The 17,944-nt window shown below is 38.6% G+C and overlaps 1 protein-coding gene across 1 annotated transcript in view; it reads left to right on the top strand.

Annotated features, from left to right (window-relative positions):
• Positions 1 to 17,944, top strand: part of NUP153 (nucleoporin 153) — an 80,014-nt gene that overhangs the window by 7,913 nt on the left and 54,157 nt on the right. Inside the window, exons 2-4 of the mRNA XM_017521426.2 lie at positions 5,988 to 6,210; positions 17,304 to 17,552; positions 17,707 to 17,846. Of these exons, the coding sequence (XP_017376915.1) occupies positions 5,988 to 6,210; positions 17,304 to 17,552; positions 17,707 to 17,846 (612 nt within the window). The remainder of the gene's footprint in view (positions 1 to 5,987; positions 6,211 to 17,303; positions 17,553 to 17,706; positions 17,847 to 17,944) is intronic.

The following is a 17,944-nucleotide window of genomic DNA, read 5'->3' as shown; positions in this document are numbered from 1 at the left end:
ATGGTTTTTTTTTTTAATGGCCAGAAAAGCCATGGAAAGAAATAGGTATTTTTTAATCTCTGAGAGTTAAATGGGTAAGGAGATTGTGTATAGAACCCTGGAAGAAAAGTAAGGGTCAGTGACTGGCCTCAGCACAATACAGGGAGCAGATAGAAATCCAGATAGCTGTGTGTTCTGGGAGAATAGGATTCCAGAACCTTAAACCGATGATGGACTGTTTTTGATATTTATGGCTAAAGATACAGTGAGATTATTGAGAAAGGAGATTTTATAATCTGAATACTGCTATGGATAATGTGAAGAAAAGGCAGCTGAACAGAAGTGAAGCCAAGAAAACTAATAGGAAGAAAAGAGCTTTGTTTATGAAGAAGAAAGGATGTATAGAAATGACAAGGAGTTGGCCATATTGAAAAGATACCTCTGGTTATGCATGTGAAAAGGTTTATAAGAAAGGAATGTTCTTAATTACAAATGAGTCCTGAGTTAATGTTGCACAATAGCCTTCCCCCATCCCAGCTGCCTTTCATTAATCCTTTTATTTTATTTTTTTTCTTTTTGAGATGTAGTCTTGCTCTGTAGTCCAGCCTGGAGTGCAATGGCATGATGTTGGCTCACTACAACTTCTGCCTCCCGAGTTCAAGCAGTTCTTCCTCCCTCAGCCTCCCGAGTAGCTGGGATTACAGGTGCCCGCCACCATGCCTGGCTAGTTTTTGTATTCTTAATGGAGACTGGGTTTTGCCATGTTGTCCAGGCTGGTCTTGAGCTCCTGACCTCACGTGATCTGCCTGCTTTGGCCTCCCAACGTTGCTGGATTACAGGCATGAGCCACCATTCCCAACTCATTAATCCTTTAACTCAGGTTAAATACAATTTGAAAAGCTAGCATATTCACTGTACCTTACACATTGAATGTTCTTATATGTATGTAGTATTGAATTTACTTTTAGTCCCCAAATTGGATTTTTAACTAGTCCAAATCTCAGTGGCATTTTTGATATGTTTTGCCAAGTGCAGAACCCTTCTTTCTTGGAGAGAGAAAACCCAATGGATTTCGCCAGTTCACATTCTAAAATTCACTCCTTTAATCCTTGAATTTAAATTTATTATTTATGATTATCTAGTGTAGACTTTGCTTTAGGGCTATAGAGAGCATTTTTAAAGTTTTTTTTGGAGATGGAGTCTCGCTCTGTCACACAGTCTGGAGTGCAGTGGCATGATCTCAGCTCACTGCAACCTCCGCCTTCCAGGTTCAAGCAATTATCTTGCCTTAGCCTCCCAAGCAGCTGGGACTACAGGCGTGCACCACCATGCCTGGCTAATTTTTGTATTTTAGGAGAAACGGGATTTCACCATGTTGGCCAGAATTGTCTCAGCTCCTGACCTCAAGTGATCCGCCCGCCTTGGCCTCCCAAAAAGCTGGGATTACAGGCGTGAGCCAATGTGCCCGGCCTCAGTGGAAATATCTTTAAGAAGGGATCTACTTATAGATACGCTGGCGGTTAATGGAATAAATACAGGATAGCAAGATACACAGAGAGTAATAATAGCAAAAGCTACTACCTTCTCTAGGACCGGAGGAATAAAGGAAAGAAATGCTGTAACTGGAATGGTAGTTTTGGAGATGGAGCAAGACTTAAGCAGGGAGGAGCACAGAAGAAAGACTCTTTACTCCCATTCTCTAATACTTAGTGTTTGCTAATATCTCTCATGGGCCAGTCTCACCAGAAACCAGTTGGTTGTGCAGTCCATAGAAACAGCTTATCAAAAATGGGCTGAGAGAAGGACAAGTGGATACTAGCACAGCATCAAATCTGTGATTTTATAAATTTGTGTGTGTGTAGGAAAAAGCTAAATTTTAAGAAAAGTGAGTAGATTTAAAGAAAAACTTTAAATCCAAGTGAGTGGATTCAGAGGAAAACAGTACAGGGGAAAATCATGGCTAAAGTTTGGGAAATGCTGGGAAAATAGCTTTATGAGCTGTATCATATTTAGCACAGTCCATGGTCTGTAAGATTTGTTTACTTGATTCACTTTAGAATATTTTCATTATAATCTTAAATATTGTCTGACTAGTGCTCCGCATGTATGTGTTCTAGACAACCGAAGATTAAGCCTTTCAAGAATGCACAATTTTATTCATCTGTTTTAGAGGGGCTTCTCTAAAATGTATTTTAATTTCCTGAAATGTATCTGATTTCCAATATTAGAATAACTTCAGAGGGCTTGATTAAACAGGTGGGACCTACCTCTGGAGTTTATCTTTTAGTAGCGCTGGAGAAGGACCTGTAATGATGCTGATAATACTGCTAAAAAGGGATCACACTTTGAGGACCACTCAATTATATTAAGCTTAATTTAAATTTTTCTTTTCTTTTCTTTTTTTTTTTGAGACAGTCTCCCTGTGTCGCCAGGTGCCAGGCTGGAGTGCAGTGGTGCGATCTCGGATCACTGCAACTTCCACCTCCCAGGTTCAAGCAATTCTGCTGCCTCAGCCTCCTGAGTAACTGGGACTACAGGTGTGCACCACCACACCCAGCTAATTTTTGTATTTTTTTTTTTTTTTTTTTTTGCGCCGGAGTTTCACCCTTGTTACCCAGGCTGGAGTGCAATGGCGCAATCTCGGCTCACCGCAACCTCCGCCTCCTGGGTTCAGGCAATTCTCCTGCCTCAGCCTCCTGAGTAGCTGGGATTACAGGCATGCGCCACCATGCCCAGCTGATTTTTTGTATTTTTAGTAGAGACGGGGTTTCACCATGTGGACCAGGATGGTCTCGATCTCTTGACCTCGTGATCCACCCGCCTCGGCCTCCCAAAGTGCTGGGATTACAGGTGTGAGCCACTGCGCCTGGCCTAATTTTTGTATTTTTAGTAGAGATGGGGTTTCACCATATTGGCCATGATGGTCTCAATCTCTTGACCTGGTGATCTGCCCGCCTTGGCCTCCCAAAGTGCTGGGATTACAGGCCTGAGCCACCGCACCCGGCCTAATTTAGCTTTTGCTTAATGACCTAGGGTCATTAAACCTACAAAAGTATATTTGGCTATTGAAATGCAAGGATGTTTGTTCCTTCATACTGGTTCCAAGTCAGTTTTATTTTTTTCCTTCCTTCTTCCCTTTCTCTCTGCTTTCTTTTTGTCCTTTTCTTTCTTTGTTTTTAGAGACAGGGTGTCTGTCATCCAGGCTGAAGGGCAGTGGTACAATCATAGCTCACTGTAACCTTGAACACCTAGGCTCAAGTGATTCTCCTGCGTCAGCCTCCCAAGTAGCTAAGACAACAGGCCTATGCCGCACTCCCACCTGTTAAAATCTACATTCCTTTTTACTCTTCATGCTGTCATTCATTGTGCCGCTAGTAATGTCTGTCTCACTGCTCCTGTATTAAGCTATTCTGGGCTGAGACTAGATAAGTTGGCTAAATTTTAGTATAGAAAAGAGGTCTATAAGCAAAGTTTATGTATTTTAGTGAATGAGCTTTATTATATCCACTTTGGCCAGTTGGGTTTTCTAATTATTTTTGAAGTTACCTAATGCTGCCGTATAAGTGATCTGTGCGTGAGTGTGGCGTCAATTTAAAGTTGTTCTATTCTTGGCCTTAGATGGATAGGGATCACAGGAATGTCTGATACTTTTAGTAGCTAAACACCATACTGGAAGTCCACAAACAAACTTTAAAAATCTACATTAAATTATGTAATTGCTATAGCTGGATGTGGTAGCCGGCCTGTAGTCCTAGCTACTTGGAAGACTGACGCGAGAGGATTACTTGAGCCCAGGAGTTTGAGGCTGCAGTGGGCTATGATCATGTACCATTGCGTTCTATCTGGTATGACACAGGTCTCTCAAGTCTTGAAGTATGGAAATGGGATAAGTAACTAGTATTAGGTGTGTTTTTACAAATATTAAATATTTTATGTAGGTATATAGTCTTTCTTTCCATAGTAACTAATACTGTGTAATATTAGCAAAGAAAAAGGGAACAATGAATTTGTGTTGTTCAGTAGTGAGTGTTCTAGAACTTGGCTTCGTGTGTTTGATAGAGAGCTTACCTTGTAGTTCTGTTGAAAATTTGGACAGTACATGGAACAATAACTGCATGCGTCCCAGTTGCTATCTATACCTTTTCATATAGTGAGGAAATTACAATTCAAGTGCTTATATCAGAGTTGTCTTCCATTTTTTTCTGTTGGCAGGTTATTTTAAGGCTTCTGTTTTGAGTTTCCTTTCTAGGTAGATTTATATGTTCTGCCTTGACTTTATTGTTTTCCTTACCTACCGAGTCATTTTTTTTCCCTTCTTTGACTCTTTCTCTGAAACCCTACTAAATCTGCTTTGTGAAAGAAATTGTTGCCTAAAATCGATTACCTTACCCCAGTTTGTTTATTGCCAGCTTTTTTCCTTGTTAAAAAAGTCATCAGTATGTTTCTGTTACACCTTGTAAATTGATACATGCCTTCATAGTATCTTATTTGATTTTCATTATAATTACTATAAAAGGTGGCAGTATTATTCTTATTTTACGCAGATTAAATCAAAGTACAGGGAGGTCCTCAGGTTTCATCTAGGTCCTGGCAATCTTAAAGTCCATGCTTTTACTCTTAGATGTGCTGTGGTAATTGTGTTTGTACTTTGGGCAAGTTATTTAACTTCATTGTCTTTCTTTATCCATAAAGTGCAAATATTAGGTGAGGATTAAACTGAACAATGTCTATATTGCTTAGAATAGTGCCTAGCAATAGCCAAAATACAATAAATATAATACTGATAGCTATTATACCACATTACTTTCCCTTTCTCCCTTTAAAAGTTACCATAATAAAATTTCTCTCTCAGATTTTCAGCCAACACTTTTTGTGATGAAATTTCACATCTTTTCTTTTTCGAGACAGTCTCGCTCTGTCGCCAGGCTGGAGTACAATGGCACAATCTCAGCTCACTGCAACCTCCACCTCTCAGGTTCAAGCGATTCTCCTGCCTTAGCCTCCTGAGTAGCTGGGACTACAAGCGCGTGCCACCACACCCAGCTAATTTTCCATTTTTTTTTTGGTAGAAAAGGGGTTTCTCTATGTTGGCCAGGATGGTCTTGATCTCTTGACCTCAGCCTACCTCGGCTTCCCAGAGTGCTGGGATTACAGGCATGAGCCACCACGCCGGCCTTAGATTGTTTCTTGAGTTTATTTTTGTTGAATTTTGTTTTTGTTTTTTGGGACAGAATTTTGCTCTTGTTGCCTAGGCTGGAGTGCCATGGCGCTATCTGGGCTAACCACAACCTCCGCCTCCCGGGTTCAAGTGATTCTCCTGCCTCAGCCTCCTGCGTAGCTGGAATTACAGGCATGTGCCACCACTCCCAGCTAATTTTTCATATTTTTAGTATAGATGGGGTTTCTCTATGTTGGTCAGGCTGGTCTCGAACTCCCGACCTCAGGTGATCTGCCCACCTGGGCCTCCCGAAGTGCTAGGATTACAGGTGTGAGCCACCACGCCTAGGTGGATTAATTGTTTTATTTCCTTTTTTTTTTTTTAAAGCCCTTCACGTTTCTATTTGTCTGAACTTTTATTTTTCTTAAAGAATGTACAGTAAAATAAGTGCTTAAGAAAGCTGTTGAAAGTACTGTTTATGTTGTTTTAATATACTGGGAAAAAATGAATGCCTTTTCTCTGAGATTAAAATGTTTATTACATATTTTATTAGTAAATCTAAAATTGATATTGCTTATTTGATGGCCTTTCAGGTTTTTTGAAGGATTAGAGTAATACAGCCATTTGGAACAATCACTGGCTTATGTATGTATATCGAAGAAAGAAAGAATTTCACATCCATAGAATTTGTAAAATACCATTATGTCAGCAGGAACTTTAGAAACTGATTTTTAGCAAACTTGTTGGAAACCATTGTGTTTTGCTTGGCATGGCTTTCAGTAAGTAGGTACTTACTTTAAAAAGATAAATTTCTAAAACTTTCATAATGTGTTTTTTTTTCCCCCAACAGGGCATTCTTAGCAGGGTTACAGAATCTGTTAAGAATATTGTGCCAGGGTGGCTACAAAGATACTTCAACAAGAATGAAGATGTGTGCAGCTGTTCAACAGACACAAGCCAGATTCCACGCTGGCCAGAAAATAAAGAGGACCATCTGATATATGCCGATGAGGACAGCTCTAACATTACTGATGGGAGAATTACACCTGAGCCAGCAGTCAGTAATACAGAAGGTAAGTAAAATGTGGCTATTTTGTTAGAGGTTTTCATGCCCTAATTTTGAATACATTACCTTGTTATGGTAAACCTAATCAGGTGGTAAGTAAACCATATGGGAGGAGGGTGATAATCAGCTTCAAATTGAATGTCTTTTTTTATTTATCAGTGTGTAATTTATTAAGAAAGGTCGATAAACTGTATCAGTTAAGAGTGCAAGCTCTGACGTTGGATTTTGAGTTTTAATTTTCACATCACCAGTGAGTCATGTGGCTTTTGGCAAGATGATAAATTTTCTTCTCTGTATCTTCACAAGTTGTTTCAAAAGAGTAATTGTGAAGCCCTTAAAATAGATCCTAGTACTAAGGTAGCCTGTATAAATGTTAATTCCACCCCCCCCTTACAAAACAAACGGAGTCTTGCTTTATTGCTCAGGCTGGAGTGCAGTGGCGTTATCTTGGCTCACTGCAACATCTGCCTCCGGGGTTCAAGCGATTCCTCCACCTCAGCCTTCTGAGTACCTGGGATTATAGGCACATGAGCCATGCCCACTAATTTTTATATTTTTTTGTAGAGATGGGGTTTCATCATGTTGGCCAGGCTAGTCTTGAACTGCTGACCTCAGGTGATCTACCTGCCTCGGCCTTCCAAAGTGCTGGGATTACAGGCCCAAGCCGCTGCACCTGGCCTAATGTTAATTGTTAAATGAGACTGTGTTAGTGCCTCTCACAATTCATGAATTTGAGTATAACATAACTGTAATTGGCTCCTTCCCTTTTTGGAAGAAGCTCAACTGGGCTATTCATTAATCTTGCAGTTAAGTGACCCTAGACTTTAAAGGTTTGAAGTTTTTTTAATCCACTTTCTCTTTGGCTTTGCTTATTCTGGACATTTCATTTTAATAAATGGACACATAGGTGAGCTTTGTGACTGATTTTTTTTGCTTAGTACAGGGGTCCTCAACCCTTGGGTCACGGAACAGTATCTGTCCTTGACTTGTTAGGAACTGGGTCACACAGCAGAAGGTTAGAGGAGGACTGGTGAGCAGCTTCATCTGTGTTTACAGCTGCTCCCCATTTCTCGCTTTACTGCCTGAGCTCCGCCTCCTATCAGATCGCCAGTGGCATTAGATTCTCATAGGAGTGCAAACCCTGTTGTGAGCTGTGCATTCTAGGGATCTAAGTTTTGTGCTCCTTATTGCTCCTTGTGAGAATCTAATGCCTTATGATCTGTCACTGTCTCCCATGACCCTCAGATGGGACCGTCTAGTTGCAGGAAATGAAGCTCAGGGCTCCCCCTAATTTTACATTATGGCTGGTTGTATAATTATTTCATTATCTATTACAATGTAGTAATAATAGAAATAAAGTGCACAGTAAATGTAAGGCACTTGAATCATCCCGAAACCACCTCCCCTTCTCTGCACTGTCCTTGGAAAAACTGTCTTTCACAGAACTGGTCCCTGGTGTCATAAAGGTTGGGGACTGCTGACTTAGTACATTGTTTTCAAGGTTCATTCATATTTGTGTCAGAACTTCATTTTTTCCCTCTGGACAGTATTTCATTCTGTGGATAAGCCAAATTCGATTTATCCATCCATCAGTTGGACATTTGGGTTGTTTTCACTTTTAGACTGTTAGGAATAATGCTGCTATGAATATTGGTGTGCAAGCTGTTTTTGAAATAGGGTGGCGTGTTCACAGCTCACTGCATCCTCACCCTCCCCACACTCAGGTCATCCTTCAACCTCAGGCTCCTGAATAGCTGGGACTACAGTCATGCACCACCATATCCGACTAGTTTTTTTTGTATTTTTTGTAGAGATGGGGTTTTGCCATGTTTCCCATGCTGGTCTCAAACTCCTGGGCTCAAGCATTCTGCCCACTTTGGGTTCCCAAAGTGTTGGGATTACAGGTGTGAGCCTCTGTGCCTGGCCATGTGCATGCTTTTTTGTGGAGTAAAACTGGTGGGCCATGTGATAATTCTGTGTTTAATGTTTTATCTTTCTCATTAGTGGTACATGAAGGACCTGATTTCTCTGTATCCTCACCAACACTTATTTTCTGTTGATTTTGATTTTATTTATTTTTTGTTATAGAGTCTTGCTCTGTCACCCAGGCTGGAGTATAGTGGCATGATCTCTGCTCACTGCAACCTCTGCTTCCCATGTTCCAGCAATTCTCCTGCCTCAGCCTCCCAAATAGCTGGGATTACAGGCACCCAGCACCACACCCAGCTAATTTTTTTTGTATTTTTAGTAGAGACAAGGTTTCACCATGTGCTGCTCTCAAACTCCAGACCTCAGGTGATCAGCCTACCTCTGCCTCCCAGAGTGCTAGGATTACAGGCATGAGCCACCCGGCTGGCCTCCATTTATTTTGATAGTAGCTATCCTAGAGGGCCTAGTGGCCTCTCTTTGTTGTTTTGATTTGCATTTCCCTGACAACTAATGATGTTGAGCACCTTTTAATGTGCTTACTTTTCATTTGCATATCTTTTTGTGAGAGAGGAGTAGACAGGATCTTGCTCTGTTGCTGAGGCTGGAAGGAAGTGGTGCAGTCATAGCTCACTGCAGCCTCAAACTCCTGAGCTCAAGCCATCCTCCCACCTCAGCCTCCTGAGTAGCTGGACTCCAGGCATGAGCCCCACCATGCCTGGGTAATTTTAAAATTTTTTGTAGAGATGAAGTCCTGCTATGTTACCCAAGCTGGTCTTGAACTCCTGGCCTTAAGTGAGCCTAAATCTTTGCCTCCCAAAGGGCTAGGATTACAAATATGAGCCATTGTACCCAGCCTTTTCCCATTTCTGATTGAGATACTTGTCTTTTTATTGTTGAATTGTAACAGATCTTTATATATTCTGATTATAAGTCCCATATCAGTATATGATTTATTAATATTTTCTCTAAGTTGCCTTTTTGTTTTCTTGGTCCTATCTCTTTTTTTTTTTGAGACAGTTTTTGCTCTTGCTGCCCATGCTGGAGTGCAGTGGTGAGATCTTGGCTCACTGAAACCTGTGTCTCCTGGGTTTAAGCGATTCTCCTGCCTCAGCCTCCAAGTAGCTGGGATTACGGGCGTCTGCCACCACGCCCGGCTAATTTTTTGTATTTTTATTAGAGATGGGGTTTCACCATGTTGGCCAGGCTGGTCTCAAACTCCTGACCTCAGGTAATTCACTTGCCTTGGCCTCCCAAAGTGCTGGCATTACTGGCTTGAGCCAATGTGCCCAGCTGATCCTATCCTTTAAAACACAAGTTTTTAATTTTGATGAAGCCCAACTTATCTCTCAGTGTATGTTTCTTTCAGTACATTTATTTTTTCTTTCACTACATATTTTGAAATACATGCTTACAAAACTTTTTGTAGCCCTGTGTTAAAGTCTCAAAGTATTCATTCATCTCAAGTAATACTATACCACAAATGACTTAACAGACATTTAATATAAATTTGCAAAAGAATAATAATTTTTGCAATAATAGAAACAAAGCATGATGTTGTGAAATGAATAACTTTTTTTTTCCAGTGTGAGAGATGAAATTGTTTGCAACCTTTTAATGAGATTGGTTGAGTTCAGCTGGGGAGAATTGTAAATCAGTGTCTGCATCTGGATGCCCCATCACCTTGAAGGTCATCAGGAATGGTGACCTTTTAGCTGGTTTAGGAGGTAGATAAACCCAGAAATGATGGAGAATTGATGTTAATCTTATAATCCAGCCTGGCTCAGTTAAATTCAGCTAATATCAGCCGAACTGCAGGTTACTTACAGATATGTGAGTGTAAAATTGAATGTTTTTTATTTTATCCACTGAGATCTTAGAATTATATGATATACAGAACTGTCACAGTGAAAACCTTTCTAATACGTGCATTGGTACTAGAGCTCTGGTCACCCAAGAGCTCTAATGAGATGTGCATGGAGATTAATGTTGTTCTCATGCTTGCTAATACGATGTCCTTCTGCAGCCATGGATCAAGGAGGCATTTTTGACTTTTTACTCTTACTGTTTAAGAAATACCTTTCATATAGCTATCACTGTCAGTGTCATTCCTCAGATAGATGTGGGTAAAGTAAATTGAAAACCTTTTGGAAAAGATTGACCATTCTAGATGACACTAAGAACCTTCGTTGAGTTTCAAGTCAAGGCTAATTGTGGGGAGAAAAACCATTTGTGATTTATAGGAGCAGGTCCAAATATTAACATGAGTAGGAGTTTAGAGAAAATTGATTCCAGTCCCCATGGATAACTTTGAGGTGTTCAGGACTTCAGTGGAGGAAGGAACTATAAATGTGGTGGAAATAGAAAGAGAACTAGAATTAGAAGTGGAGTCTGAAGATGTGACTGAATTGCTGTGATATCTTATGGTCAAACTCGAATGGATGTGGAGTTGTATTTTATGGATGAATAAAGAAAGTGGTTCCTTGAGATGGAATCTACTCTTGGTAGGGATACTTTGCACATTTTTAAGATATAAAATAATTTAGAGTATTACATAAACTTAGTTGATAAATCAGCAGCAAAATTTGAGAGAATTGACTAGTTTTGAAAATTCTGCATTTAGAATAGTATCAAAAACATAGCATGCCACAGAGAAATCTTTTGTTAAAGGAATAATCAGTTGATGAGGCAAACTTCATTGTTGTCTTATTTTAAGAAATTGCCACAACCACCCCCGCCTTCAATACTCATCACCCTGATCAGTCAGTAGCCATCAACATTGAGGCAAAGACCTGTTACCAGCTCAGAGATTATGATTTTCTGTAGGCTCAGCATATTATCATTTTTTAGCAATTTTTCCTCCCCCGAGACAGAGTCTTGCTCTGTTGCCCAGGCTGGAGTGCAGTGGCGAGATCTTGGTTCACTGTAACCACCACCTCCCTGGTATAAGTGATTCTCCTACCTCTGCCTCTGGAGTAACTGGGATTACAGGTGCGCGCCACCACGCCCAGCTGACTTTTTAAATTTTTTAAATTTTTTTTATTTTTAGTAGAGACAGGGTTTCACCATGTTGGCCAGACTAGTCTGAAACCCCTGACTTCATAATCCACCCGCCTTGGGCTCCCAAAGTGCTGGGATTATAGGCATGAGCCACCGTGTCTGGCCAGCAATTATTTTTTAATTAAAGTATGTACATTGTTTTTATTGTCATAATGCTAGTGTACACTTAATAGGCTATAGTGTAGTGTAAACGTAATTTTTGTATGCACGGGGAAACCAAACACGTGTGTGACTCACTTTACAGTCTCCTCCTGCCTCACCCTTCCAGGTAGCTGGGACTACAAGAGCATGCTGCCATGCCTGGCTATGTTGTAAAAATTTTTAATAGAGGTGAGGTGTCGCTGTGTTGCTCAGGCTGGTCTTGAACCCCTGGTCTCAAGTGATTCTCCTGCCTCAGCCTCCTAAAAGCATTGGGATTGTAGGCATGAGCCACTGCACCTGGCCCATATTGGATTTCTTTTTCCTCTGTGGTTTCTGTATATACTAGATTTAATTGATGTCTGCCAAGAGTTAGAAGATTATCGTGTCACTTTTATCCTATAGGAGAAACTGATGTAGTAAGGATGAGAGAATGGGATAAGTAAAAAGCATTCTCATCGTATAATATACTACAATACCACTTGGAATACTTGCTACCCTGAGAAACATTTCAGCCTATGTGTATGTAAATCCTGATTGCAGAGAAATTGAAATATTTATAATGTTTAAATGCTAAGTGGTTTAAATACCTATACCAGTGGATTTCTAAGCCCCAGACAGTATCTCCGTTAACTTGAGCCTGCCTGATAAGAAATTGTTGTATATAAAACAAATTTAGATATTCTATCAGATTTTTTAAGTGGAATTTTTTATAAATAATTATTTAAAAAACTCGTGGTCATTTTTGATGTGATGGAAACATTTGTTTTTGAATTGCAGTAAAATATATGAAACATACAATTTATGTTATTTTTCAGCATACAGTTCAGTGACATTCAGTATATTCCTATTGTTGCATAACCATTACCACCTTTCATCTCAGAATTTTTTTCATCTTAACTGAAAGTTTTTTTTTTCATTTAGCTGAAAGTCTATACCCACTGAACAATACCCCCTCATTTCCTCTCTCTCAGCCCCTTGCCAGCCACAGTTCTATAGTACTGTCTCTGTTAAGTACCTCATGCTAATGAATCATACAGTTGCTTGTCTTTGTTATTGGCTTATTTCACTTAGCATAGTGTCTTCAAGGTTCTTCATGTTGTGACGTGTCACAGTTTCCTTTTTGAGGCAGAATAATATTATATTGGATGGATATATCACATTTGGATTGCATCTACCTGTTGGCTCTTGTGAATGATGCTGCTGTGAAAATGAGTCTGCAGATGTCTTTGAGACCTTGCTTTCAATTCTTTTGGGTATATACCCAGAGTGGAATCGCTAGATTATAAGGAAATTGTGTCCTTAACTTTTTGAGAAATCACTTTTTCTGTAGTGGCTGCACTGTTTTATATTCCTACTGACAGTGTACAATTTCTTCACATCCTTGCCAGCATTTATTTTCCCTTTTCCTGTTAGTAGCTTTCCTAATGGTATGAAATGTTATCTCATTGTGGTTTTAATTTGCATTTTTATGATGATTAGTGATGTTGAGCATCTTTTCATATACTTTTTGGCCATTTGTCTGCAATCTTAGAGAAATGCTTACTTTTGTTCTTTGCCCACTTTTTAACCAGGTTCTTTTTTGGGGGGGAAGGGGTTGTAGGAATTCTTTTTTATTTTTTGCTTAGATTTACCTTTTTTTTTTTTTTTTTATGGATGTATAATATTTGTACATATATAGAGAGTACATGTAATATTTTGATATAAACATACAGTGTGTACTGATTAAATCAGTATAATTGGGATATCCATCACTCCGAGAATTTATTATTTGTGTTAGCAACATTCTAATTCCACTCTCATTAGCTATTTTGAAATGGACAATGAATTAGTTATATTTGCTATACTGTATGCTACCAAACACTAGCTATTACTCCTCCTAACTGTATTTTTGTGTCCTCTGTTTATCCCCCCTTCCCCACCATCCTTCTGTCCTCTGGTAACCATCATTCTATTATCTGTCTCCATGAGTTCCTTTGAGTCCTTCGTTTTTTTAAAAAAATTGAGACAGGGTTTCACCATGTTGGCCAGGCTGGTCTTGAACTCCTGACCTCAGGTGGTCCGCCCGCCTTGGCCTCCCACGGTGCTGGGATTACAGGCGTGAGCCACTGTGCCTGGCCTGAGTCCTTTGTTTTTAGCTGCCACATTTGAGAGCATGATATTTGTCTTTTTGTGCCTGATTTATTTCACTTAATGTGATGTCCTCCAGTTCTATCTATATTGTTGCAAATGACGGGGTTCAGTTCTTTTTTTTTTTTTTTTTTTTATGGCTGAATAATACTCCATTGTGTATATGTAGCACAGTTTTTGTCCTATTTGTGGACGGATACTTAGGTTAATTCCGTATCTTGGCTATTGTGAATAGTGCTGCAATAAACATGGGAATGCAGATTATCTCTTTGATATACTAGTTTCCTTTATCTTGGATATATACCCAGCAATGGGGTTGTTGGGTCATACTGTGGTTCTATTTTTAGTTTTTGTGAAAAACCTCAGTGATGTTCTCCGTAATGGCTGTACTAAATTGACATTCCCACCAACAACAGTGTACAAGGATTTTCCTTTCTCCACATCCTTACCAGTATCCGTTACTGCCTTTTTGATAAAAGCCATTTTAACTGGGATTTGGAGTTCTTTTTATGTTTTGAATATGAATCCAGTATCACATATATGATTTGAGGATATTTTCTCCCATCCTGTAGATTGCCTTTTTTCTCTGTTGATTACATCCTTTAATGCATACAAGTTTTTGTGCTTGATATAGTCCTGTTTGTCTATTTTTGCTTCTGTGGGCTGCGCTTTTAGTGTCATATCTAATAAATCATTATCAAATCTCATGTCCTGAAATTGTTTTATTCTAGAAGTTTTTTAGTTTTGGGTGTTACATTTTGATCTTTAATCCATTTAATTTTTATATGTCATTCAAGATAAGGGTTCATTCTTTTCCATGTGGATATCCAGTTTTCCAAAACAATTTAATGAAGAGATTGTCCTTTCCCTATTGAGTAGTCTTGAAATCCTTGTTGAAGATCGTTTGATCACATAAGATAGTTTATCTCTGGGCCCTGTATTCACTTCCATGGTCTATATTGTCTGTCTTTATGGTACTATTGCCGACCACAGGCTCTTTGGTTCTCCATGTAATAGAAATTAACATGGAGCCAAGCAGATTTCCCAGACAGGTCTTATATTTCAGGGCTTGTGCTTGAGCACAAGGGAGACAGTGAGGATGAGGCTCAAGGGTCCTCTTCCTGGCTTCCTGGAAAAAGTCAGTAGGAATTTTTTTTAATTAGGCAAAGCTCAGGAATTGACATCCGGGATAAGGTATGCAGGCTGGGCTGGGCAGAGCACCTGCAGGGTAGGGTATGCAAGGCAGCATATCTGGTTGCGATGATTATCTTGAGTAATGGACCACCTAATGGTTTGGCCGGTGGCCACAAATGCTGTAAATCAGTTATTTAGCATTCCTTCCTGAGGTGGACTCTCTGCAACCTTGGTTTGATTTTGGATCTCCTAAGACCAATTCCTGGAATTCTTGAAAAGGTACAGTTAAACATTATAAGAGCTCAGAAGACTGGCTGTTTTCTTTGTGTGACTAAAGCCTCAGGGTTAGTATAGTGTGACATCAGCGAGGTAGCCTTGTGGGTTTTGTGAAGAGAAGAAGAAAAGAAAATATATGAAGGAGAAACTGCATCCCACCTCCTGTTCTGTTTCACCAGTGCCATATTGTTTTTATTACTGCACTTCTGTAATAAGTTTTAAAATAAGAAAGCATGAGACCTCCCACTTTGTTGTCCTTTTTAAATATTATTTTGGCATTTTGAGGTTCTTTGAGATTCCACATGAATTTTAGCATGGGTTTTCTATTTCTGCAAAAAATGTCTTTGGGATTTAGATAGAGATTATATTGAATCTGTAGATTGCTTTGAATAGTATTGACATACTAATAATATTTAGTCTTCTAGTCCATGTACATGGGATATTTTTCCATTTATTTATGTTTTCTTTAATTTCTTTTAGTACTATTTTGTAGTTTCCACGTGCACATCTTTTACCTTGGTTCATTCCTAAATCTTTTACTCTTTTTAGTGCTACTATAAATTGTTTTCTTAATTTACTTTTCAGATTGTTCATTGTTAGTGCATAGAAACAATTATTTTGGTGTTGATTTTTGTATCCTATACTTGGCTAAATTTGTTCTAACAGCTTTTTTGCCTGAATCTTTACTGTTATTTACGTGTAAGATTTTATCGTCTGCAAACATGATTTTTTACTCTTTCCTTTCAAATTTAGATGTCATTTATTTATTTCTTTTCTCTTAATGCTTGGACTGGAACTTACCATACTATGTTGAATAGAAGTGGGAAAAGTGAGAAGCTTTGCCTCTGGTCTTAGAGAAAAATCTTTCAGTCTTCTATCATTGAGTATGCTAGTGTGGTTTTAGTATGATTTAGCATGTGGTAACAGTGGCTTCTCAATGATTGAGGAAAGGGTGGCTTATTTAAAAGATTACCTTAGGTTATAAACAGGCTAACCATTTGGAAAACAGTGAAGCTGAATCCCTCCTTTACTCCTGCCTTGTAACTAGTGTCAGATGGGAGTCAAGATGAGACATTGAAATAAAAGCAACTATCAAAATGTGGGTAAAAGTTATTTTTTTATTTTTTATAGTCTCAGAATGATAAGACTCTAAATAAGGTACAAGTTATTTTCTGTGTTACAAAATACGCCATCAGAAAACTGGAGAAAAACAACTATTTTATCGTATCACATCGCTCTTACTAGTTTAAAAAAATTAGCTCTTATTAATTTTATTAAGAGAGACTACATCAATAACAGAAATGTAAATGACCAATGCATATAGGGAAGGATGCTCAAAACCCCTCTTAAATACATGCAAATAAAAAACAGTGATGTCATTTGGCATATTAGATTGAATAGAAATCAGAAAAGGTTAATACCCAGTGTTGGAGATTGTGGGAGAAATGTCTTTTGTCATCTGGAATATAACTTGGTCAGGAAATCCATTGAATCACAATTTAATATCTGTCATAAGCAAAAATGAACATGCAGTTTGGCTGTGACAGAGCAATTCCACATATAACTGCTTTAGCTCATTTATGGGCTCAACTTCACATGTACTGAATTATATTTTTTGTGGATAGCTCAGAAATATTTGTTTACTTTTCTCCTCATGATTCTCATACATAAAATGGAGAACTATGTATTTCTCTGAAAGAATATTCTTAAAAGTATGCACATGACAGTGCATGTATATTTGATGGGGTATTGGAAAAACAATTGAATAAATATTTACAAAGATATAATAGAATACAATGCAGTTTTGTTTCTTTAAGAGAAAGCATTTCACTGTGTTTCCTGGGCTGGAATGCAGTGGCTGTTCACAGATGTGATCATATTGCGCTACAGCCTTGACCTCCTTGGCTCAAGTGATCTTGCCTCAGCTTCCCAAATAGCTGGGATTATAGATGTGTGCCTCTGTGCCTGATACAGTGTTTTTAAAAGGAATGCTCTGTAGAAACAAGACTGTTTTGGTAAATGAAGAAACAAATCACAGAGCAGGATGCATAACATGATTGTTTTAGGGAAAATATGCATACAGAATATCTGGGAGGATATACACATTAATTAGGGGTTATATCTGGAAGGACAGACTTATGCCTATTTTACGAGTTTGCTTATGTGGCTTTTATTCTTCTATGGGCAGGTCGTATAGTCACTGTTCAAGTTGTATGTGATTTCTGAGCTATATTTTGACGCAAGGTAAATTAATTTTAGTTAGTTGAAACTTTGTTTTGCCTAGAACCATGTTACATTGGGCTTATGGGAGGCCTTAGTGATTTGAGTTGAAGCTGTTATATACTGTAGTTTGTTTTCTTAAAGTAAAAACCATTTTTGTTGTGGTAGTGTATTGCTCTAAGTTGTATATTCATAATATTAATGCTTTCTTTTAAGAACCTTCAACAACTAGTACTGCTTCAAATTATCCAGATGTGTTAACAAGGCCTTCTCTTCATCGGAGTCATCTGAATTTCTCCATGTTGGAATCCCCTGCATTACATTGTCAGCCATCTACATCCTCGGCATTCCCAATTGGCAGTTCAGGATTTTCCCTTGTAAAGGAAATTAAAGATTCTACCTCGCAGCATGATGATGATAACATCTCAACTACCAGTGGTTTTTCTTCAAGAGCTTCTGATAAAGGTATTCTTGACGTGGTAGTACATAATTTGGGCAGTAAATTAAATTTTATGGTTTTTTTTTTTTTTTTCCTGAGTTGTAATTTTTATTTTGTATTTATAAAAATCTAGGATCTTGTATTGGTGTTATTACTATGGATTATGTAATTTTGTTTTAGATATAGCTGTTTCAAAGAACACTTCATTGCCACCTCTGTGGTCCCCAGAAGGTGAACGTTCTCACTCACTCTCACAGCACACTGCCACCAGCTCAAAAAAACCAGCATTCAACTTGTCTGCCTTTGGAACACTTTCCCCTGTGAGTACTAACGGGGTTGGATTTAATCCTATTAGTTTTGAGTGTTTATTGCTTACATTTTCTTTTTTTCTTTTTCTTTCTTTTTTTTTTTTTTTTTT

This window comes from Cebus imitator, unplaced genomic scaffold (assembly GCF_001604975.1).
Source record: "Cebus imitator isolate Cc_AM_T3 unplaced genomic scaffold, Cebus_imitator-1.0 Scaffold21, whole genome shotgun sequence".
NCBI lineage: Eukaryota > Metazoa > Chordata > Mammalia > Primates > Cebidae > Cebus > Cebus imitator.
The sequence above is the reverse complement of the archived record's forward strand: the minus strand, read 5'-3'. Positions and strand labels throughout refer to the sequence as shown.